Source organism: Strongylocentrotus purpuratus, unplaced genomic scaffold, assembly GCF_000002235.5.
Source record: "Strongylocentrotus purpuratus isolate Spur 01 unplaced genomic scaffold, Spur_5.0 spur5_scaffold_6, whole genome shotgun sequence".
Taxonomy (NCBI): Eukaryota; Metazoa; Echinodermata; class Echinoidea; order Camarodonta; family Strongylocentrotidae; genus Strongylocentrotus; species Strongylocentrotus purpuratus.
Genome location: NW_022145612.1, coordinates 2723769 through 2749888, shown reverse-complemented (window position 1 = coordinate 2749888; position 26120 = coordinate 2723769). Strand labels below are relative to the sequence as shown.

At 36.1% G+C, this 26120-nt stretch overlaps 1 protein-coding gene across 1 annotated transcript; it reads left to right on the top strand.

Moving 5' to 3' along the window:
• Window positions 1-244: 244 nt before the first annotated feature.
• On the top strand, window positions 245-25513 carry LOC574640 (FYVE and coiled-coil domain-containing protein 1). The gene is given in 22 exon segments (XM_774989.5): window positions 245-396; window positions 1328-1418; window positions 1946-2065; window positions 3559-3677; window positions 4251-4357; window positions 4883-5111; window positions 5393-5620; window positions 5996-6620; window positions 6623-7914; window positions 8328-8538; window positions 9025-9395; window positions 10728-10868; window positions 13422-13493; window positions 15290-15337; window positions 15917-16035; window positions 16465-16552; window positions 17638-17762; window positions 18287-18574; window positions 19997-20170; window positions 21059-21227; window positions 21798-21964; window positions 22597-25513. Coding segments are annotated over 21 exon segments (4797 nt in total). The 5' UTR covers window positions 245-396; window positions 1328-1375; the 3' UTR covers window positions 22658-25513.
• The last annotated feature ends 607 nt before the right edge of the window (window positions 25514-26120 follow it).

Genomic DNA, 26120 nt, shown 5'->3' with positions numbered 1-26120 from the left:
AAAATTCGCCCGATTCATTATGATCATCACTTCGCACAAAGTCTATAAAGTGGAGTTTATTATTTTATATTAGTTACCAAGGCTACCTTATAAGGATGATATTGTATAAAATTATTAATAAATAACAATGCAATATACTTGACAAAAGACTTTCGGTAAATAAGAGAGAAACATAAATAATGATTGTGAAAAATATGTGAGACGATTACATTTTGGGCCGATATTTTAGAGCGAGCTAGGTCACGTCGCTGACCGGGAATTCCCTATCAATGTTTATGTTTAGTCGAAGTGGGAGGAGATTTCTCTCGTGATCTGTTTTCAATTCAGGAAACAAGCAAGCATCTTATCATATGGAACCTTCGTGCATGAGCTGGAACATGGTTGCCGTTTAAGTTGGTACGTATGGATAATAAAACTGTTGATGAGACGGTGTAAAATCTCGAATAGGACTAACTAAGATTTAGCCTTTTTAGGAGTAGGATCTCCGATCTGTGCCTACGCTCCTGTGCATATGGCCTTTGTGGCGGAGCGGCTGTGCGGTCCTAGTGTACATTTTCGTATCCATTTTTGACCCGTAACTCCAGCGTGGATAGATCTATACCCTACTAAAACATACAAAAAATCAACTTAATCTTCATCAATTGTTCAAATAATGGTCGTGATATAAAGTCGTTATTTCTAACCCATTTTGTGTCAATGTCAAATCTTTTTGGGAGTATTTTTCATAAAAACAAAGATTTACTTTCTCACAGGTTTCACTGCTCAATTACAATCCAATTGCATACCGTATCTACTTCTACTTCTACTTCTATTCTACTACTTGTCAAAGCCTGTTCAGCATCTAGACAAGGGTGATCTTTTGCCGACGGTGGACGGCTTGTGTAAATTTGTGTCGAAATATATACATGTTTATGGTGCAAGTAAAATGATAAAAATGATAAAAATCGTATCGTATCAACAAAGGGCCAGGGTGCGGGCGCGTGAGCGTGCGTGATGTTATCGACTGTATTAATCGTCTAACCACTTGAAATTATAATTTGAAGAAGTCTTTGATAGATAAAAAGGGTGAGTCCTCGTCTTAACCCTATTCATCCATGTTGTAGTATCATTGATTCACCATGGCAAAGAGAAAGTATGCATGCCTGGTAACGGCGCAGCAAATACAAATTTTCACGCTATAGAGCGCCATTCGCTCCAAATTGCTGAATATGCATGACTCAAAGAATAAGAGCTCAACCTTGTGCATATATTGAATGCCGTATGTAGATGTAATATTTGTATAATATCAAGCCTAGTATCTATTATTTTAAGTCCATTTCCTTCACAGAATCAACATTTGCTTTTTGAGGAGAAAGGCCACAAAGTAAACATCATCATGGCACTTGGTAGAGCACCAAAGATTATTTCAGAGATGAAAGGTAATTGTGAAGTACTTCAAGTAGTTTTTGACAACTATTATAGTGCAAAGTGATTTGATTCCTGCCAAATGGAATTTTATTTGATATTTTAATGAGTAAGAATTGAAAGACCTATTTCTTTGTATTCTGATGTATGATTTCGAGGATACAATATCCTGGCTACATATCAACACTTAACATTCAATACTTTTGATAATAATTACGAGAATTTGTGTGCTATTAACACAAATACTTCTTACACTATTACAGAGAATTCAGATGATATGCTACATGTACTTCCTGATTAGTTTATTTTGTACACCAATGGTATGGTTGATTTATTGAGATATAACCCAAACAAAATCCAAGATTCTAAGTCTTAAGTGATTATGCTTTCCATCCACCCAGGTGTAAATGGGTACCTGATATGCTTGAGCGCTATTTGGCAGCTCGGCTACGACCAGGGTAATATGTGTAAAGTGCTATGAGCGTCAGAACCTGACGGATACCGGCGCTATATAAATAACCATACTATCATTATTATACAGAATATATCCAAGACCTGAAGAGGAATTATGAGGAGACTCAGCTGCCTGTTACAGATGACAGTGTTCCTCTTCACAAGCTCTGTGCAAAGCTGGAGTACATGCTGCAGATTGACATGAAGCGTATGTAAAATTCTCTATTGTTTCATGATTTAATTTTTTGTGAATCGGCAAGTGCTAAATCATGTTATAAAGATGCCAAATGTAATTGATGGTATTTGTTGAACAACAAGCAGAGGTATTGTCTGCTGGGAGCCAGAAAGGAAGTATACTGATACCATTTGTCACATAGTCAGATCACTTCTCCCTCTCAACAGATGATAAAATTGATCCTACAAATCCATGAGGATATATATTGATACATGTAGATTGACAAAGTTACATTTGAGTTCAATTGATCATTTTCAAGTCAAATATCTGGTACATATGTTCATGTGCCTGTATATGGTGTAAACACACATTTTATTCTTACATGTAGGTAAAATATAACAATTTATGAGAATAAAGATAATTGTGACACTTGCAACCCACCGACATGTACACAATTGATTGTAGGAGGCTAGGCGCATTTTAATAATATAAGATCATGTTTGTGCCTAAGTTTATATTGTATGTAAGTTATGGGAAACAAATTTTTGTATTATGATGGACAATAAAACTTGAATCTTGAATATGAATAGAACCCAAATATTGAAAGGTAGTGATTGTCTTTGGATGAACTCTTACACACTCTTTCATTACCAGTTGTCCACAGAAGTTTTATCATCTACCTCATGTTAACACAATGACTATTGCATGGTATAAATCACCTTTATACAGGGACTATCCTCTTCTGACAAGGAATGGGTAAAAAAAAAAGCAGAAAATGTTTGTGAAAATTGAGAAGTTAAAAACCCTTACTGTACTGGGGGGGGCCTGGGAGGCCCCCCCCTCGACATTTTCGAAGATTGCGCCGCAACGCTTGGAATTTTGAATTGTCGTTTCATGACTTTTTCCCCTCAAGTCTTACGCACATTTTGATACCATTTTCGTCGAAATCGGATATACCTGTAAGGCGTTACATAACAATTAGTATGCGCATGTCATAAAAAAAAAAACCCAAAAATGAAAATCGCATCAAAATTTGCATAAATTATCATTATTAATTACATTAAAATAACTTTTTTGTGTTAGAAAAGAAGTTTCATATGAATAATGAGTTTCAACATTCAAAAAGTGGAGTTTGACACGTTTTCGGTAAAATGCATAAAATTACCGCATTTTGCATAATTAATTAGGCTAACGAGAAAAATTTGCATATTCGGAAAAAAATAATATACCATCTTGTTCCTTACGTAAATATCTACAAACATGCAAATTTTCGTGTTCATCGGACAATCGACGGCCGAGATCATAGGGGGGGGCCTCCCAGGCCCCCCCCAGTCAGTGGGTGCTCAAAATAGCCCAGTACAGTAAGGGTTAAGAAAACTGCTAAATTGATCGCTATGTATTAAATTTGATTGCTTTCTTCACCAAGTACAGACAAATTCACATACAAATGTAAGATGTCGGTAGCAACACGTTGTTATTTCCTGAGGATCTTTATTTTATTATTTTTGTCTTTCAAATTGATATAGCGTCTGCAAGGTCCGGAATGTTTGCCAGCAAGAGAGACTACTGGGATTATATCTATCAGTGTCTCTACAAGGTCAAAGGTCTTGATGATGGGATTAGATTTGTCAGAGCTAAGAATGAGGTAAGTTTCTCATCATAAAGCCTCATTCCCATATGATGTTGTAAATCCCCCCCCCCCTCCCCGAAAAAAGCATCTTAATATTAAAGGACATAACCATTGTGGACCTCACATTTCTAAATCTTATCACACAAAGATAAGTGAATGTGCGTAGGAGCCTTTGTTTTGCTCATGTATTTTTGTCTCCCTATTTCTCAATCAATTACACATAAAAAGAATCCTGCCACATTTAACCACAGCAGCTTACTGCGTCATATGTAAATGGTAGGTTTAGTTATAAATAGGTTCATGTTCATCATTCGCTTTGTGATGATATTTCATGTTTTGTAAATTACTTGGTTTGTACAGACTACCCTGTTTCATCAGCTGCCCTTGTTTAAAGAACAAATTTTAAAGATAATATCTTTGTCTCTCTTGAACATTTTTTTCCACTGTTTATGAAAATGATATATATATGTTGATTTTTTCTCGAAACTTCAATATGTTTTGTAAATTTTTATTCTCAGCATGATTAAAAGTTTGGAGACTCTAGTAATCTCTGTCATTTTTGTTCATGCCTCTCATTGCTCTCTACAGGTGAAAACATCCCTAGGACGTGGCAGAGCATTTATCCGTTACAGCTTGGCCCATCATCGGCTTGGAGATAGTCTGCAGCAGTGTTTTAATAATCAGAAAGTTACACGGTAAGAAAAGAAAGGGATAATGGTGAAATGTTCATAACCACCTTTTTTATTAAAAGCCCTGTAATTGAAAAAGGCTATTGTAAAACAATGTTTTGGCCATTGGCTGTGCATGCATGATTTACTTATCCTCTGTAAAACAATTTTTGTCAATGGTTCAGCTATTCATGGTTATTTGAACTTAAAGCAAATTCCATTTGGTTTCCAAATTATTCCTAAAAATGCTCTTAAACTGATACACATACTGTTACATTTGCCTCTTGTGATGTGCCACCATTACAATGCTAAAAGCCTGGCATAGCTGTAAATGATATGGGCACGTTGGGAATATATTTGTTATGAAGTTAAAGGTTCAAGAATGATTGCATTTGAGAATACAGGAACAAGAGCAACAACTATATTTTGCTAGTGTGGATGCTGCCTATTCACCTTGTCTTTGTTTTCCTATGATCTTTCTGGCTTATAAAGTGTAAGTGTGTCCTCCAAAATTGAATTAAAATTTTCTCTTCGCAATTTTTATTTTTACAGCACATGGTACAATCCTAATTCACTAGTGCTCAACCCTAGCCTCTATGGTCCCTTGGTTAATGACCTATATGACCTCAATGACCTACAATTTGACCTAGCTCCATCAGGTCATGACCTGGATGCATCATGGCCAACACACTCGCGTCATGTGATGGGTCCTTCAGCAGGGATGTACAGCTCATGGCAGCCACCTAGTCGGACAGAGAGTCTTAGCAGCTTAAGCTCACAGGTAAGTGCTTGGTAGAAAGAAAGAGAAGTAAACTTGGATACCCGTACAACTTTGGACCGCCTTTTGCATCATTTTAAAGAACATTTTCTTGAGATGAAATGATAGAGCTACTTCTTGTAAGTTTTTAATTTCATTAAGGCAGGAACGACAATGACAGCAGTTTGTTTTTTGCAAGACAATACATCTGCAATTGCCTGAAGATTTCAATATTTCCAATGATATCTAAAATAAAATGCTCAAAATTATTCCCCTCTTTGTTCTCTATATATTTGTTGACTCAGCCGAGTACACTAGATGGCTACCCCAGTCCCACAGCAGAGTCCCGTCCAACCATAGGAGAGGAGAGGGCATTACATCAAGCACAGTCAGAGTTAGAAGAATGTGAGCAGGTCAATCGTGAATTACGCAAACGCATCGTTCAGCTAGAGAGTGAGAACGATGATATGCATCGTCTCGCCATGGAAACGGAGGAACGAATGAGTAGCATGCAGTCAGAATTGGAAAGAAAGGTATGGAATACAGGATTTTAATGTGAAAATCTGTATGAATGATATATATCATTATTGCATATGAACAGATTCATGCTTTAGTTGCTGTTGTGTATTCTGATGTCAGAAAAGAGAGGTCTGGAGGCATATTATTTTTCTCAATTTTTCAGCAAAAGACAAGTTATTTTCAAGGCACTATATGCTTAGGGCTCCTGTCATTAATGATTTGTTTGTGACCAATTCTTTTTAGAGGTTTTAATGAGCCACAAGTGTAGCTTACTGTATCAGATTCAAGCTTACAGTGAAGGCACGTTTGAGCATGTCTTGTGATTTGACTCCGTTTTGGTTAGGTTTGATAAGGAACTATAAGTCACACTCTTTATTTTCCACATATAGGTGCAACAGCTGCAGTATGAGCTAGAGAAGTCTTCCAAAGAATCCTTAGATATCACTGAGAAGATGAACAGGTCAGAGGAGAACTGGAAGAAAAAGATAGAAGATACAGAGAAGGTGAACAGCGATTTGTGTAGCAGACTAGAAGCCACAAACCTTCAGCATGGCAGCCAAGCCAAGCTTTGGCAGGAAGCAGAGCGTGATCACCAATCTAAGCTGATCGAGGCAGAGAGGGTTCTGGCTGAGGTCAAGGTTGAACTCACTGGGGTCAAAGGTGAGCTTGCAGCTATCAAAGGAATGGAGATGAAGAAAGATAAGACCGTTCAGAGCCTGGAGGAGAAAGTCAGTGCCATGGAGATTAAGAATGTAGAACTGTTTGAGAAGATGGAAGGGATGGTGGAGAGCAAAGATGCAGAGGTGTCAAACCATCTACAGTCTGCAAACAAAGTGCATGAACTCCTGGATAAGCTGTCTGAAGCTGAGAGCAAGAACCAAGAGCTGCGTGGAGAGAAGGGTGCCTTGAGACGCCAGATTGACCTCCTGGAAGACAATCGCAGCTCACAAGAAACAGATATTGTGGCCAAAGTGGCAGAACTTGAACTGGTCGTCTCAAAGAAGGAAACTGAGGTAAAGTCATGGGTGAGAATATTGCAGCTCAAGAAGTAAAACATGAAAACTTGGTTCAGGAACTTCAGGCAACCATTAGTGCTCTTACAGATGAAAAGTTAACATTAAAAAGTGATTTGAAAGAGCAACTGCAGAAGAGAGATGATTCAAGTAAATCTTTAGAATCAACGCAAAGTGAGCTTCTCCAGTCAAAGACAGCCATAGTCAGCATGCAGCAAAAGTTGGTTGAACTTCAGAAAGACACTGAAAGGTTAAGAAAGGAACTACATGCTGCTGGTGTTCAGAATGAAGCATTGAAGGCACGCATAAAACATACCGAGGGGGTTTGTCAAGAAAGGCAGAAAGAGATCGATGATTTGGATAAGGAAATGAAGGAACAAATATCCAAATACACAGAGGTTAATGGGCTCCTTAAGAAAGAGAGAGAAAGGACTTCCAGTCTTGAAACACAATTTAAGGACAGCCAAGACAAAGTAAGTGAAGTAGAAATGGAGAAAAAGAATATAATGCAACAATTGGAAAATGTACAGAATATTCTGTCATTTGGGGAAGAATCCAGTATTACAAGAGAGTCTTTACAGGGGAGCAGTGATGAACCTGATAGCTCTGATCCCAAGGGAACTTTGATTAGTCAGCATTTAACAAGGATGGTTTCACAGAAGAATGATGCATTGCAATCAGTCAAAGAATTGCAGTTAGAGAACCAAAGGCTATCAAAAGAAGTGAAGACATTGACTGAAAAAAATATGCATGATTCAGAGGATGCTAGTCATACAGCAGATCAAGTTCTTAAAACTGAGAAAGAGTTGGGTGCCCTGCAACAAAAACTAGACAACATGGGAAAGATGCTAGAGAGCAAGGAGAAAGGTCTACAAACCCAGAGCATTGAGAGGCAGAGGATCGAAGGCCAACTCCAAGAAGCAATGAATGAGAAGGAACAGTTGGAGACAGACATAGTGAGGTTACGTCTAGCGATTGACAGCAAGGACAAAGAGCGAGATCTCCTGATTGTAGAAAAGACAAAACTGGAGTTGGCTAGAGATGGATTGGAGAAGGATCTATTGGTTAGTAGACAAGAAAAAAATGAAAAGGAGAAGAAATTGAGAGAACAGGGAGAGGTGATATCACAGTTGATGGCCGATATTGAACATTTGAAAACACAGAAGCAGGAGGCGGAGGAAGGGAGGGATGGAATCCAGAAGCAACTAAACAGGGAGAGACTTACCACAAGGGAGCTTGAAGACACAGTGGAAGATCTCAAGAGACTTCAAGAGGAAACTGTTACATTAGAACAGGTGAGAAAAATTGCTCTTGAAAAATACTTTTGACAAAGACTTCATCATCCCTTTTTTATTAGTCACAAGTCTGAAAATGTCCCAAATGAAAGATCACTATTGAAGTATCTTCCATTAACATAGGTGTTTGATGTGCTGTAACTCTTGGAATTTGTAATGGAGAATTTGGGATATTCAATTGAAATTTACAAAGGGGAAATTTTGATTATACAGAAAAAGAATTGTAGGAAGGTGTGATCATATTGCATCATAGATATTTCTGGTAATACGCAGGAGTATTGTGAATTCTTTTCAAAGACAAATATGCTAAAACACTCATTTCCATGTGAATAAATAATTTGATAAATATGGTATTTCTGATACAATGTATTTAAACAAGATTTCAAAGAGGTTTGATGCTGTTACTTTTAAAGGTTTATGAGGAGCGAAAGACAAAGATGACGCAGGAGCATGGAGACAAAGTAGAGTTCTTGACTGAACAGTTTCAGCTCTTAAAAGAGGAGCAAGAAAAGACGAGTGGAGAAAGACTTCACTACCAGGAGCAAGCAGAAGATCTGAGCAAGGAGTTGGATGACGTCAAAGAGAGATGTGAAATCTTGGAGACTGAGAATAAGGCTGTGAGAGGTATGTACATCTATTTACAAAAAGGAATCTACTGAATCTCCAGGAATTGTATTGTCTATTTAGTCTTACTTCTAATAAAATGAACTCTCATCATGCTTTGGTTGAATTTCCAGAACATCTTACCCAGTGCTTAAGACAACTTTTGGCATAAATACAGTATCCCTGGAACAGTACACACAAAGCATCTATGGATTATAGAATATTTATATGCCAATAAATTTGGCAGTCAGAGATTCAGTCCCTGGCATACATAGAGTTAGCATGCGATACATCCCCTTGTTTTTATTCGTAATCAAATATCTTATAATCCATAGTTCTGAAATGAGGAATATTCTACTCAAGCTTTCACTTCCAAGATGGGGTTTGTGTGGTGTATGGGAAAGGAATGGCTTAAATGTCTTATGCTTTATAGAATCATACAACTAAACTTATTCTAATATTCATAAAAAAATTCTTAACCATTTTTTTTTTCTTCTCATTTCAAAGACAAAAATAATGACCTGAACTTGGAGATCTTGCGCATGCAGGAGGAGGTGGAGCTGTCTAAGACCGAACGTAATGAGATCACAGAGAAGCTGGAGCAGGTCAGTACGGAAACCTCCAGGAGCCTACAGGAGACCAAGCTAGAGATGGAACAGCTCCAGGGCAAGGTGGAGGAGGAGCAAGAAAGATCCAGGATCATTCAGAAGCTAGAAGGAGCCCTTGAGAAGGAGAAGGAGAATGTACAGGTTGCGGAGGCGAAGGCACAGGGAGCCGAGGAGGAGACACAGAGGGTACAGAGTACGATGAAGGAGGAGATTTCGGGACTCAAGTTTCAGCTGAGCTCTGAAGCTATGCAGTATCAACAAACCCTACAGGTAATAATGGATTCTCGGATATCAAGACTTGTAATTCACACACTGCCTGACAAAGAGATTTCAGCATTTGTGATTGAATTAATTTGTTTGGCAGTTTATGAAAAAAGGGATATGATCAATCATGCAATATTGCGATTGTGATAAATTTCTGAAATCTTCTGTATCTTTTAGTAATTTAATGAGTATTTTCCATATTGCATCCCCTATTTGAAAAAAAACATTATCAGTGCTAGGTTCAGTTTTTGAGGTTGACTTTATACATTCTTGTTATACAACAATTATTTTTGTAGGTAATTGGTACATGTTAAAGGTGAAATTCAAAGAAAATCACAAATATGTCAACTAATGTATGACTAGAAACTGGTAATCTAATAGATGGCCATAGTACAAGTTATAGGTCAACTACATATCGGGTGATTTATAAAAAATACAAATACAACCATAGCAGCTGGGATATACCAGAGATTCGCCGGAAAAATAACGATGTTTTAATGACGTCACTATATGGACCAACACTGCCCAAGGAGACAACATCCCATAGAGAATGAACATAATTGCAAACCAATATTTTTCAAATTATAATGAGTTTAGTGTATATAAATGTAATGGCATGTCAAACCATTCAAAAGGGGATATGGCCCGATTCTGATAACTAAAATCTTTTGCTTGTAAATACACAGGATAGGAGTTAATTAACAATCAAAGAAACCAGACTTTCAAATTGAAAACCCCCTGGAATGAATTTAAGGACGCATTTGTTCCCTCTTGAAACGCCGAACATACCCCGGTGTGTGCAGCTGAATATACAATGTTTTGTTATTTTGTTTACAAGCGACAGATTCCTTTATTTTGTATCGCTGCATTTGTCATCAAAATAAACCCATGCACTGGGTTTAGAGTGAGGCAATAGATTATACATTTAGCCTGACGGTAGTGAAGGAAGAGAAAGAACTCAAGAAAAGATGAAAACACAGGCACTGAAAATGTGTGAGATGTCATGGGGCATCGTCTGCTTGTGCAAGTCATGTCCATACTGTGATCTCACACATCTCAGCAGCATTTGGAGAGCTCTTCCGGTGCTATGCCGGGGCTGTATTTAAGCATTTTGAAATTTATAATAATCATTACTTTGAATGTTTCCAAGCATTGAATTTTGATAACCTTGTCGAATCAAAGTTTCAACTTTGCAATAATGAAAATAAATTTAGTTTTTAAAATCAATGAATATCAACTTTAAGTACAGTTCAATTACTACTTTAACTCTCTCTTGTATTTCTTGTAAATTATTTGTTAAATATTTGATTGTATGAAATGATTATGAATTTGTTGTAGGGATACCAAGAGCAAGAGAGTGATCTTGAGAACTTGAAGGTACAGAGTGAGGAGCAGCATGAAACAATCCTGGCACTCAGCAATGAGATAGAGACTGTTAAGAAACAGAGCAATCAAGATAAAATCAACTTTCAGAAGAAGGTAACAAGGAAAAATAAAAGATTACAATAGCAATGTTATGGATTAGAATCTTCTGTTAAAAGGTATGGGTAACATATAACTCCCATTCCTGCATCACAGACAGAATATTGAGTTTGATGTGGAAAAGTGCAATTTGTCATTCATGATCTAGATGCAAATTATATGTATAGGCAATTTTCATAATGCATTCATATGTAATGCATATGTATGTTTTGGTGCCAAAAGGCTTGTTGACATATAAGCTGAGGTAAACACAGTTTACCACATGGTTTTTGTAATAGTAAAAAGTGAACTGTACTTTGTATCTTTGTATCTTATATATATAAGTGAGCATGCATAAAACCTACATGTATGTTGAGCATGCTAAGTTTTTCATCCCCATTTATTATTCAGTTACAAATAGTACACAAAAACCCACCTGCATATGTGAACAGGTCTTATGTGACGGAGTATGACATTTTCCTGAGTTATTATATTTCAAATTGTACACATTTTGATGGTGCTAGTTTGGAATAAGACATGATTTAGCCTATACATGCAATTGGCATTCTGGCTACTGGAGTACATCGTCGTGTACTGTATTAAACAAGAGAATGACCTTGTTCATCACGAAGAAAACATGCATTAATTAGAATGCATTGTGAAAACCCAATGCACTTTTTCATTTTATTTTCACTTTGTGTCATTAAAAATAATTCTTTTCCAGTCAGCTGCTAATTTAGATTCAATTTTTGAATGTTTTCTAGTAAATGTCACCCTTTTGAATGTCTGCTTCAATTTGCACAAGTCATTTTAATTAATCATGATGTATATTTATTTAATCCTTAAAGGTACTATGTCCCTTTTGCAGCCAACCTCAAATTCTGTAGAACTTTGCAGGAATTATGAATATGTCATGTATGTCCTATCTGTGAAATTTTAACGTTAGCAGTGTCCTCATATTCAAATTATGCAAAGAAATCTGTTTTCTTGCTAGACTTCACTGTCAGACACTATTGAGTGACTGACTGGCTTTTTTTCTTCTTTGGTAATAACATACATGAAAGGAGTTGTAAAGGGTGCATGAGCATTTGTCTACATCAATTACCCACTTCTTGTGATGGCCAAGATTAAACTGATTGAATCTTTGTGCAGCATAAAACGTATGACCATTCGGTACAATTGTCTGAAAATCAAGACTATTACTTTTGGGCTCTATAGCCCTAAAGTCGATTTGACAACTAATAGTCGTTATTTTCCCACTTGAAGACATTTTCAAGCCCCACCTTTTTTAGGGAAGTTCTCAATTAGTATCATCTTTCAAATGCAGTTGAAATTTAACTTTTTCATTTTTTTGGCCTGCAAATGGGACATAGTACCTTTAAATCATGAGTTGCCTTTCCAATGCCAATGCCCTAGGTGATGTTGTATTGTAATGAATACTCAAAGAGTGTCATGTCTAACTACATACCGCACCAAAGTATCATTTGATGTTGTTATTTGTTCTAAACATAGCCCACTCCCACCCCCTAGGAAAAGATGAAAAAAGTGCTTTATTAAAATGTTTAAATCATTTGCTGTAAGAAACTAGTTGTCACAACCTGTCTGTTGCTTTCCCTGAATCCTCTCATAGCTTTAACATAGCTGCCAACGACTCCTAATTTAGAGGACTGATTCCTATAATTTGGCCTACACATTAATGTAAAGGACCCTAGAACCAAAGATTCCCCCTTTTTCTTTAAGGCCCGGTCACACAGCCCTCCACGGGCGTATCGCGGCCGAATCACGGCCAAAAATTTCTGCCCGTGAAGCAGACGCTGTTGGACGCTTTGAGGTCGCGATAAAGACGCGATACAGCCGTACTTTACCCGTCGTTACACGCGGTAAGAAATTCACACGCGGTTGGCCGCGCGAAAAAGTTTTGGGCTGCCCAAAAATTTAGACCGCGGGTAATCGCGGGCGGTACACGTGGTACACACGCGGTAAAGACGCGGTACAGACGCGGTACAGACGCGGAACGAACGTGCTAGGACGTGCTACGGCCGCGGTTAAGACGTGGTTACACGCGGAATTGGACGCGAAATTTTAGCGGGTAATCGCGGGTGGAGCACGGTCATATCACGTTTGTTCCGCGTCTGTACCGCGTTGTTATCACGTGCATTAGCGTGTGTACCGCGTGTAAGCGTGGTAGGCCGCGGTACCGCCGCGCTTCACCCGCGATAAGGACGCGGAACAGTCGCCGGCGTCTGTTCCGCGGGCATACCACGGGTAAACCGCGGGTAAGCCAATTTTGCACATTTTTCCACCACGGGCAACCGCGGGCAAAATAAAATCGCGAAATTTTACCCGCGATACAGACGCGAAAGGCTGTGTGACCGGGCCTTTAGTAGGACTGTGAAAAAGCAAGCAAAATGCATTGTATTCCTCATTTTGTGTGGAGAGATTTCTACTCTGTGCAATGGATCGATGGCAGCTATGCATTCAATGATTATTCATTACATGTCCCATCCCTCACCCACCAATCATCCAATCAAATACTGCCTTCTATACCTGCTCTATTGCTTGACCAATCAGCTCTCAGAACAGGAAAATGAAGTTGCAAGGCAAGAGAAGCAGATCACCATACATGAAGCCAGTGTTGAAGAGGTAATGCATGTCTTTAACAACACCCTAACATGATAAAAAAAACAGAGGTTTGTTCTTTTGTAAGTGCAGTATAAACTAACAGCAAAAAGTTAAATTCATTATACTGACCTACCTGTAGAGACTTGGGTCATGTAGCCATTATTAATACTCATAAAGTTATATTTGAGGACCCCCTAATATTTCTAAGCAAATATATGTAATTCTTCCTTTATATTACATGTAGATATGTGTACATGTATAATTGACTGTATTTGTACATCCATACAAACAGTATTGAATATTCCTTTTGTTATCTGCATAAATATTTGTAGATATAACTACCAAATGCCACATCACTTCTGATAAACCTTAAATGCTCCTGGATGTGTTCTTAAAAAAGAATTGTTCCCCCCCCCCCCCCCCCCCAAAAAAAAAAAAAAAAAATTATGCTGTGTTTGTTTTGTGATTTAATATGTCTGGTAACATTTTGATTTAGCAACATTGTAAGCTGGTATTTAGTTCCATCTGTTTCGATTGTACTAACCCATATCGTTTTGTAGATGCTCCTTTAATACTATACAACTTCATGTTTATGTCATTTGCATGTATGAAAACAAGCAATCTCATGTCATGAATTCAGTTTCTAAAATTCATTGTAGCTACATTTATGTGTCTGGTTTATTACTTTATGCAGTTTTTGTTTTAAGTGTTTGATTCTATCAATTGCAAGCACATTCACTCATTCAGAATAAATAACACTTTTTTTTAATTTGAAAGAGAAAGACCAAAACTGTATGTTGTAACGCATTATGTTATGATCCATTTCCTTTTCAAACTTTTTACAGCAGACCATGCTATTTTGAAGGTCTCACTGTTATTTTATAATGCAAACTTTTCCTCGTTTATGTCTGTGTATCATGCTAATATTCATAAATATTTGCACTAATAAGCTTTCAAACAAAATATAACGTGTACCGAGGCTATGTAGAGACAATGTTTGCCCAAGTATTTAACTGTGCATATTGATTCTGAGCATGTAAACATGTGACTATTTGTGCACTTTATGGCAACATACTTATAAATTCACATGATTTCATCAGAGTGAGTATTTCACATTGCCTTAAACGATCGGTTGAATTACGTTTCTTGATGTGTCAGTGCCAAAACAGAAATTTAATTTCCATTGGTATATGTTAAAAACATTTTATATTACACAGTTTGTATTCTAGCTGGTCAAGACACAAAAGATGGCTATTACAATAAAAAAATAAAAAATAGCATGGTTACAGAAAGGCAGAAGTTAAAAAAATAATCATGTATACCAATATATGAACATTGTGTGTTGAACAATGTACATAATAATGACTTCTACTGGCAGTGTACATTTTCCATATGTAGGCTAGCAGTAAAATATTAGCAGATTTGTACTTCCCAATTAGGTAGCTGACATATATTAAGCATGCCGACTATCACATGTAGTGTGATGTAAATGAAGGCCTCATATTTATCTTGTTGACCAGATGTTTGTAATGATAACAAAGTTATGAGGCATCATGTTTCTCAAATGTTGATATTCATCCTTCCTGATTAACTCATTATGTGTTTGAAAACAGGAAAACAGAATCTTGTCAAATATGGTCTGCACAATTACTTGTGAACATCTCACAGGCTTGCTATTTCTCTCTCTCTCTCACTCTCTCTCTCTCTCTCTCTCTCTCTCTCTCTCTCTCCTCCCTCCCTCCTACCCACCCACCCACCCTCTCTCTGTTTTACTTTTAGGCTAATTTCTCATTCTTTTGCATTTCTCTCTTGTACAGTTGTCAAGATGCCTTGAAGAAGAAAAGAGAAAAAGTGTTTCCGTACAGGTGCGTATTACTTCTTTAAGATACTTGTTATTTGATGTCATTTCCTATGAACATGAACCGTTTATGACTGTTACCCGACAGTTTGAAAACCAGAGTTTCTAATTTGTATTCTCTGTTTCTTGATTATCAATGTCATTAGCAATTCAGATTATTTATGATTTTGTGGTATTATTAAAATTTGAAATTTGACAAGGGTTTGTATAAAACTTTAAAAAGAAATTTTCTCAGTTACAAAAGAATGACAAACATTTTAATGAATGCGTAGACAATTGAGTGGGCTTATTGTCCATGATAGTTAATATTGATATTCTTTCTGGTAGGAATTTATTCCTTGAAATGCTAGAGCGCCATATGGCACCCGTGCTAAAGCCAGGGTAATAATCGGGAGCGCCAGGAGGGTCAAATCTGACTGACATTATTATTATCATTATTTATTATTACTTATGTAGGGGTTTCCAAGTTTCATCCATTGATAGTACATGTAGTAATCAGAAATTCCTTTAAGATATAAATGGCATGATAGATTCATATAGGAAGCCTTTTTAATATACTTTATTCTGTATATATTTTGATTTTCAGTCAGAGGTGTTGGAACTGCGGAATGCGAATGGTAGCCGAGTCGCCAGTTTAGAGGAAGAGCTTGCATTGGCTCAAGATGACAATGAACAATTAAAGAAACAGCTTGTCAAACTCATCAAGTAGGTACAATCTTCAAAATACTTTAGGGCAATTAGTGTTTTGTTCAGTCTTTGTACCATACTGTATAGCTAAACTTATATTGTGATTGTTTTCTCTCTTGCATTTGATTTTTCACTGGCTCTCACCTATCTTCTTCTGAGTCAAGGTTGTTGTTCCATATATCTATTTTATTTCTCTTTTGTCATGCTCGTATCCCTCTTTTTTTAGAGAGTAGTCTTATGAAATAAGGATTAAAATTTGAGCAGTGTAATATCAGATTCTTGAATATATGCACTAGTCATTCTGTTTTGCATAATACCCAAACAATAATTGACTATGTCAGGGGATGAATCTGAAAGCAAAGTAAGACTTACACAGTGTATAAACGATTTAAACGTCATTGATTACAAATCGATGTGTTTATGTATTTGTGATGTTTGTGTTTTCAGGGAAAAGGACACTCTATGGCAGAGGACTGAGAAGCTGGAGTATAATAGGAAGATGAAAGCATCTGAGAGATGGATGGATGATAGACAGGTTAGAAAACAACACCCACGATTTAAAGAAAACAAATGACATTCATTCTCTATTTCTTCTCACTTAATAATCAGTCAATAAGAAGTCACATGGATTAATAAAGTGCTTCTTTCAGGAATTTGAAGTAATTGATAAAAAACAATGATTAAAATGGGAATGATTATACTGCTCTTAAGACAGACATTGTTGTGTTAATTGGTGTACATGCATAGTTATATTAAAGATGTAAAACTCTTTATGAATGACAAAAACAATGGTGACTTGAAAGGGTGTTGATAACCATTTTTCAGAGTGAAGTCCTGATTTTTGACAAGGGGGATTTGACACAAGTTATGGATAAATAGGCCTGTTGAGATGAAGGCATAATGGTAATGGTTTATTTTTATTTTTTAAAGTGTGCATCGCAGACCGGAGGCTGAATTGTACAGTGTCTTTTACAAAAGTATTTACATGATCTGAAAATACACTTGCTAGAATCATAATAGTAGAAGTAAACAATATGTATGCATTGGTAAATTACTCCTGAGTGCAATAGACACATATGAGTCTACCATTAAATGATTAGTATGTTTTAAATATCATCATTATTATCATCCTGTGAGTGTTACTGCTCTCCATCTCGTCCAGTATGTATCCAACTCCAGGTCAATTTCTCTACCATCTTCCTTAATACAATCTACCGGTATCCACATCTTCTTGGGTCTTCCATTCTTTCTCTCAAGCTGCCCATCTAAATCAGTTGATCATCATCTTTCCTCTTCACGTGCCCATACCATGTCAGTCTGCTCTCTCCAATCTTCTCCTTATCCCTGTCTCTTGTACTTCCCTTTACACTTTATATTGAGATGAAGTGGGGTCTGTTGGTCCTGATGGAGGATAGTAAATGAGACTGTCTGACTCCTTGATAACTCTATACCCAATTCATTTACAGCCTCTCCTCATATCAAGATATCTCAAAGAATTATTGCATTGTACATAGTAGATTAGATGTAGAGATAAAATACAAGTCAAAGCAAGATGTCTCATTGGAATATAAATTTCAAGAAGCATGATGTTTTATACGTTTACATTTTTTTCTTCTTCAGGTTACTCAGTGCATGTCGTGTTTATGTGAGTTCGGTCTGACTGTAAGGAAACATCATTGCCGTCTCTGTGGAAGAATCTTTTGTGCAAAATGTACAAGCTTCTTTGTGCTTACCTCCCATAGCAAGTAAGATGATGTCTGAGAATATCAAGTTCTCAAAAAAAATTCCAATTATTTGAAATCTTGCCACAGAAATGTCTTATCTAATCTGAATGTCTTCGACATTCTAAAATCTTTCCCAAAATACATCTTACAACTGCATTAAGATTGGCATTCTGACATGTTTGCATTACCAACAATTATTTAGTGAATATTGGAAACAAACATTTTTGAAACACCTCTAGTTGTCAATTAACAAATCTACATGTATATTCAGTATGATGTATAATACACTCTTGAAGTTGTTTGATGTATTAACTTTACATATATGTTTAAGAGGTCAGATGTTATGTGACCATTTTTAGGAAACAATATATATACTTTTTATTTTCAAACATCAGTGTAATAAAAACAAATAGCCCTGAAGTATTTGTCATGCAATGGTTCCTTAAAATGAGAAATTTGCATCCATACACATGATGATCGTATATCTAGATGTAAGAGGATAACTTGATTGTTTACATTCCCATCTATCTATCTTTATGAACCAGGAAGAAAAGCCGTGTCTGTGAGCAGTGTTACGTAGGTCATCAGCACTCCCTTGAGGCTGCTAGCATCAACACCTCCATCATCTCCACTAACTCCTACGAAGATAATCTGGATGATGGTCCTCCCAATCAGAGGACGGAGGACGTACCTGGTGGGTCCAGCTATGTCGCTAGTGATGAGGGCATGTCTGATGTGATGTCAGAGAGTGTCAACAGCGAGCCGGTCAGGATGGAGGATGTCGATGAATCGCTGAGGATTGTGGGAATGAATGCGATAGCCCAGGGTGACGAGTGAGTACATTAACTTCCTCATACTCTCAGTAGAAAGAATGTAAAAGGGAAAAGGAATGATTTATGAGTGGGCAATTGATTGAAAAAACATACATTTGACAAATGTTTTCAATCATGCGTGTAGTTGTGAAATGATATCAGTAAAAATTAATCTAATTTTTTCATCCATCTGATTATTGTATTACCATTGTTGTAATTAAAACAAAACAGTTATTAACATTTTTAATATCTGATATTTTCTTGTTTTTTGTGCTCCTCGGGGCCATTATAGGCAGATATGTGCGCTATACAAATTTAAAATTCTAAGTCTGATGATGACACATATCCATAAATATCAATTTTTGTTTTCTTTCTTTTTTTGAAAGTGAATTCTAAAGTGTTTAAAAAGTAATGATAACAGATTGGACTGATGATGCATGATTGAGCTCTGAACGTGTAACAATACTTTCCCCAACATCTACGGATAGTGAAACTGTAATTTTGACATTGTGTTGTCGGAAAGTGCATATTATTTCCATTTCTGAAAGGTTTTGTTGGTGAAATTGAATTTTATTGATTTTATTAAAGGTAATACAAAGTTTTGGAAAATTTGAAAATTGGGTGGATAGTGAATCTTTACAATTTTGATACATTTGGATGCCCCTGTGGCTGATTATAATCACTAAAAATATTAGCCCCTGAAACACTTCTGTTTTCAAGAAAAATTGAATATAAAAATTTACCGGTGCTCCCGGTAAATTTGGATAAATTTCAAATAGCGCCTATGGCCGTACAATGGTAGCTGCGACCATGACAATCTCAGAATATGTACTTGTGATATATAATTTCCAAACGGGAATAGGTAACAGGTCGATTTTAGTCAATAAACATTGTTTCATAGCTAAAATAATATCTTGACCTTGAGAGGGAGCTATACAACATAAAGAGTTTATTTTTTATAATTTCATAACTTTAGACTCGATTTCAACTGCGACAACGACCAATGCATATTGTAGGAACGCATATGCTTCCAATATGTTAATTTAAACCAAATTCATGACCCCATACCAAAACTTTGTGATACCTTTAATTTAGAAATTATTAATTTCATGAATCTGTTCCCTCATAATTGTCAATTATAGCATGTCAGCAATATATTTGGAGTCTTTATAAGCAAACCAAAAAGTGAAAGCATTTGTAACCTTCCAGCACGAAATACAAATTTATCACAAATAAGTACTAAATCATTGGTGTCCTGTCATGTGCTCCAGTGATAATTGCTCCAGGCTCATTTTGTCACAGATACAGGATTAGGTTAAGTTCAGAGTTAAGTTAGTATAGGATATTGACTATGGAATAATTGTTTCCAGAGCATGTGTTGTATAACCAAATCACCATCTTTAACCCTCACTCATTATTCCTAATTGATGCTGTTTTATTTAGTAAGCACATGTTGAGCAGAGAAGACATGGTACCTTCCCCAAACCTGACCTCTGAGAACACTGCATCAGAACCTGACTTTGATATCATTGGTGAGGATGAGGTGTCTGCAGCTAGACAAGATGAGAAGGAAAATGAGGAGAATGAGCAGGAAATACAGCCTGAGGAAAGCAGCAGGTATATCCTTATCTTTCTCTACAAGATGTAAGATATTGTGATCAGGCGCGTACGTAGGGGGGGGGGGTGTTTGGGAGGTTAACCCCCCCCCCCCCCTTTGGTATTTTTATGTGTATGAACCCCTCTAAAAAAAATATTTAAAAAACCCCCCTTTTTTTTTTTTTTTTTTTTTTTTTAATAAAATAAAAATAAAAAAATAATTAAAAAAATTATTCCCATGGCTGACCTAAAAAAGGTGACCTTACCCCCCCCCCTCAACGGAGCAAAATGTCAAATTTTCAAATATCGAGACCCCCCCCGCTTATTCAGCGGCTGGCTGAGTCGAGTGCGAAATTATCGGCCCGATTTGAAAATGTTAAACCCCCCCCCCCCCCCCCCCCCCCCCCTTGACAAAATCCTGCGTAGGCGCATGATTGCGATAGATGATAAGAAAAGAGAGTCAAAACAGTTTTGAAAGTGCTGGTAATAACTTAGGTCTTGAGAAAATTCACATCAAAGTACATCACCAAACTTAGCTTTGATATTCTGAGTACTGGTATGCATATAATCTTGTTTTGATAGTCTCATATATTTATTCATCAATATACATACCAAAGGTTGATAGCCATGTCGTTCATAGTTCTCTCTTTCATCGTTTCTTTTTATATGTGTTTTTCATTCCTCTTATTGAATTCAATGAACAAGAAATAGGGTGATAGAAGATATACAAAACTAGTAAGTGTCCTTTGTGTAAGTTTGGAAAGCAATTACTAGACAGACAATCATCATGGGGGGAAAGAACTTTCATTTCAATTAATAATTGTTTAATTGATGAATTCATCATGCAGAGGTGACATAGTTGTTATATTTTCATACCTATCCTTCCATGACATTCTTCTTTCCATATAGTTCTCCCCAAGATGGCACGGACGGCCAGTTGCTCACAGCAGAAGAGCTGGAGGGAGAAGGGATCACAGGAGAAGAAGTGACCGTTGCTGCCTACCAGAAATATAATCTTCCTGTAGCCATCAATGATGTGGGTCTCATGCTGTGCTGGGAGTTTGTGTCTTCTCCAAAGGTAAGAATGTACTATTGTTAAATCATTAATAGTTTGTTGTCTTCTGAATTTGTGCTGTAGTGTTTGGTAGTCAAACTCATGTATTTAGTTTTAAAAAAATGTATTTGTCTTATTTATCTACATAATGGTACATGTGTAAGCTCAACATGATAATCAATTGCTTTAGAAGTCAGTTTAGAAAGTGCACCAATCTTAACCCTAACCTTACAGGAGTGTTGGGGGATGGTCATCTTTACCCCCCCCCCCCCCCCTGTAGAAAATCTGCAGCTGTTGAATTTTAGAGGATGGTTAAGATCACTCACATGCTTTCATTCATCCAGGGAATAAGTAGTCATATTGAAATAAAATAATGTTTTTCTTGGAACTTCCAATATGATAATGTCTAGTGTAAAAAAAGTTAGTTCACCACAAGTATCTGAACATGTATAGAAGTGCTTGTAAACCTACATGTATGTTGTGAGTTTGTATTCCTTAAACAGTGTTTGGATTACAAGAGAATAATTGTCTTCTTCATATCAATATCAGGAGGAGAAATATTAAGGAATTCATTTTCATTTGATTATCTTTCAGAGTATTGGTTTTTCAGTAATATTTCAAGACTCCTCTGACTCTACCTCACCTCATGAAGAGTTGATACCTCTATGTAAATGTAACTCACATCAACATGCTGTCCAGGGAGAACTCTTAGCTAGGAAACCTGGTGTATATACCCTCATCTTTGATAACAAATTCTCAAGGTAAGTAATCATAGCTTTAATATTGCTATAATTTAAATGTTGGTCTCAATTTACTTCTGACAGTACACTTCTCAATGATGAATAGCTAGGGATTCACATGATGTAAGGGCTAATCAGGGTATTAATAAGTAGGCCTCTCTCTTTAAATTTTGATTTAAAACAGGATTTTTTTTATCATTGAGTGGACTAAAAATGTAGTGACCGTCTCTATTGTTTATACCCGTGCAGTAAGAGTGCAGATAACATGAAATTGTTACCATAATAGATTATTTTCGGTCTATGTGATTTGTTTACCTACTATTGTGTTTTGAAATTACTGGAAGGTCTTGGGAGTCATGGTGGGGGATTATGTTGTTGTCAAATTCTGTACAAGTATCTCAATTCATGATGAAGATTACTTGGTTATAAATTGATGCTTTTTTGATGCCATTCGAGTATGAATGATGGTGAAAGATGATTGTAGTTGTGTAACATATTAAACTATGAACAACTTTAATCCATTCCCACACTGTTCTCTACTTATAATATATATCTGATTATTTTTTTTCAATCTCATTCTGTCTTCCTCTTTCTGTCCCTTTCTTTCTTCGTTTTCTATATCTACCTTTCTTTCCTCTTTCATGTATTTGCAGGTTTACGAGCAAAATAGTCAAGTACAGTCTGCATATCAAAAGACCTGAAGCGGCTTATTGATTATTTTCGATGAATTGTGAGGCAAAGTGCAAATATGATTTTCATTCCAATTTGCCAATAGAAATCCATAACAAGTCATTATTTGATCAAGACCCGAGTGTTAATTTCAGTTATGTTACTATTTCCTCATCATATCAAGAAAGAAATCATTTACCAGTTACCTTTATTATTGTTTACATTGTGGTTGAATCTAAATATTGTATTTGTGATTGTCTTTTCTTTCTAATGAGCATCATTTGTTTAAGCATTTCCTGTTTTTCTGAACTTAGATTCAATGGAATCAACTGAAATGAGCTATTTAGATCAATTCTGAAGGCAATATTTTCATTTTCATTGGCCATGTATTTGAAATTCATTCCAGCTGTATCACTAAAATATGAAGACTTTTGTTTCATGGTGGTGTGATAATGTAAGACAAATATTGGTATATATCCATATACCGTAATGATCTTCTTCATATTCTTTTTCTGAATTTTTTATTTTTATTTTTTAAGTATGACATGTTACTTATGTTGTTTCTCTCAAAGTCATGGGTCATGAGATGAAAGATATTTTGCTGTGTTCAATAATTTTTTTTTACCCAAATTGCAAATTATTCCTACAGATAAAATGCTTGTATTTTTTTTCAGTATGAGAACGAGTAGTACTAGACAGAGAGCAGTTTAAAATCTATTGTTATTGTACATGTGCAATATACTTAAAACACAAAAGTTTTGTTAATTTTGACTACCTAACCTGTACATGTAATTGTAATAGATTCTATTTTCTACACTATCCTGCCTTGATAATGTAATCTGTTAAAATGTATTTTCAAATGCTTACAAAGTTTTTGAAGATGTCCTTGCCAAGGTGAAAAATGGATGAAAATTCAATGACATAAAGTATGGTATAAAATCAGCACACAGTTTGCCTGAAAGAGTAAAATTGTCTCTCCTTTGCATCGAGTCTGATTCGATGAACCTTAATGTTTGTCAGGTTTATGATGAATTTAGTTTGTTTTTTGTCTATCTATACCTGTCAGTATCACGAGGATTTCATTCCCATAAGATCCCAATCAGACTCTTGCCATAGGGGAACACTTATCTGAAGGCCTGATTCATTGATTCAGCTAGACATCCACTGTGTACTTTTAAAGATATCACCGTCAGGTTTCAAAGATTTCCCTAACAGTATCATTCTTTAGCTATTCATGATCAAACTAATCTTCTTACAAAGAAGTTATGCATCGTGGACTCCACCATGGAGTCTATGATAAACTTTGTTTGACTCTAATTGTGCGATGTACCATTTCATGTTCCGTTGTTGTTGTTTGGTGTGTGTGTGTGTGTGTGGGGGGGGGGGGGTATGTGGAATCATCTTATTTGTATCTTGATTCATTTAAATGAAGCAATCATTTTTTTACACTCATTTACAGTTACAAACATTTCTCAAACCTAGCCTGAAAATCTGCTTGGGTTGACAGTTAATAAGAGTCACTCTATTCTGTTTAATTCCTGCAACCAATACAGATTGTACAGAATATTTACCGTATGTCTAGTCAACCAATATACAGATGTCAATATTTTGGCCCAGATGGCTCCAGGGCAACGTGAGAGGTAATATAATGCCTGGGATGTTCCTGAATGATGTTTTCAAAATGAAGGATGAAAACAAAGCTACTAGAACATGTGATTGGTATGACCTTTCACCTTCCATTAAAAACATGATTTTTAAGACCACAAGAGTATGATACTGGGGTTCCTGTGTATTGCACAAATGGCCCTTTGCCTCAATTTTTCTCTTGTCAATACATGTATTTTCATCTCTATTAATTAAAACGTAATTCCATACAGACAATATTGTTGCTTGCAGCTTTTTTCCTTTTTCCTTATCAGTGGCAAAAAGGTATAATGACATTTTTGTGCACATGGGAATTTTGTCTGTGATTGAAATAAGAAAGCAAGCCATTCACTTACTTTGTTTCTACACTGTAACAACCATGTTAATCCCCTGTTTAATACATGTACATTTCCTTTATGTTTGGTAATATCTCTTTTTATTACACAAGATTTTGAATATTTAGTGGAAAAAACAAACAAATTGAAGTACCTGTATGTATACTGTTATTACACTTCATATAGACACATATTTTTGGCTTCGTCTCTCTCTTTCTGTTTCTATTTCTTTCATTTTGTATCTCTATCTTCTTTTTATCCCTTGCAGGCTTGCATACATTTCATTCCTCTATCATTTTCTTTTTTATCTCTCTTTCTCATTTTTGCCTTTTCACTCTGTCCTTTTCTCACATACATACAAACATAAACTCTCTCTTACATTTTCTTCCGAATTGATTTCCCACATTCCTCCATTATTCTTATAATCAGCATTCCATGCTATGGTGATATTACTTCATGTGTTTCTTTGATATGTGTATAATTGTGTGCTAGTTTATTGAATGGAAATCAGAAGTTTTTAATTTATTGTACATTAGAGTTGTAGAACAATTTGCAAATTGTTGGTTATTAAGGAAAATGCAACTCTGACCTTTCTTCTTGACATTAGACATATTATCGACAAAAAATGTAATATTCCATCAAAGATAATTATGTTATTACAGAAAGCAGAAATTTAACTAAAAGATGGATTAATGCACATGATCTAAATAGTATGCAATGTTTAAGAGCTCTGCACATCCTCTCCATATATTTGAATGTACATTTAATGTACTTCCATCTTCCATTTTAAAAAAAATCAATGGAATGTGTCAATAATGTAGGTGTTAACACACCTTTTCTGCATAATTGTAATTTTGTAACACACTGAAATATCTCTTTCTCAATTCTGCATGAAAAAAATAAAATGATTCATATTTACGCAGTTTTTAGTAATGAAAGTCATTGCATTTATGTTCAGCGGTGTGTGAGAAGGTCTAACATGTAGCATGCTGAGAGGAGAGAGGAGAGAGGAGAGGGAAGTGGGAGAGAGAGAGAGAGAGAGAGAGAGAGGGAGGCAGATGGTCAGAGACAGACAGATTAAGTTCCTTCAGAGAAATATTGATAGTGTAAGATTATAAGATGTATAATTTGTTTTCTTCTGGTCAACAGATCGATCTATTTTTGTAATCATGTATTATCATAAAAGCATATATAGCCTGGTATTTGCAAAGTGGCTTCATTTTAAAGGTACTTTGTCCCATTTGCAGACCCCAAAAATGAAAAGGTTAAATTCCACCTGCATTTGAAAGATAATACTAATTTAGAACTTCCCTCAAAACGAAAGGGCTTGAAAATGTCTTTTTATGGGAAAATAACAAACGTTAGTTGTTAGAATCGACTTTAGGGATTGCAATCCTTTAGTAAATAGTCACGATTTTCAGACACTTGTACTGAATAGTCATACGTTTTGTGCCGCGCAAAGATTCAATCAGTTTAAATTTAGCCATTACAAGAAGTGGGTTGTTGAGGTAGACAAATGCTCCTGTATC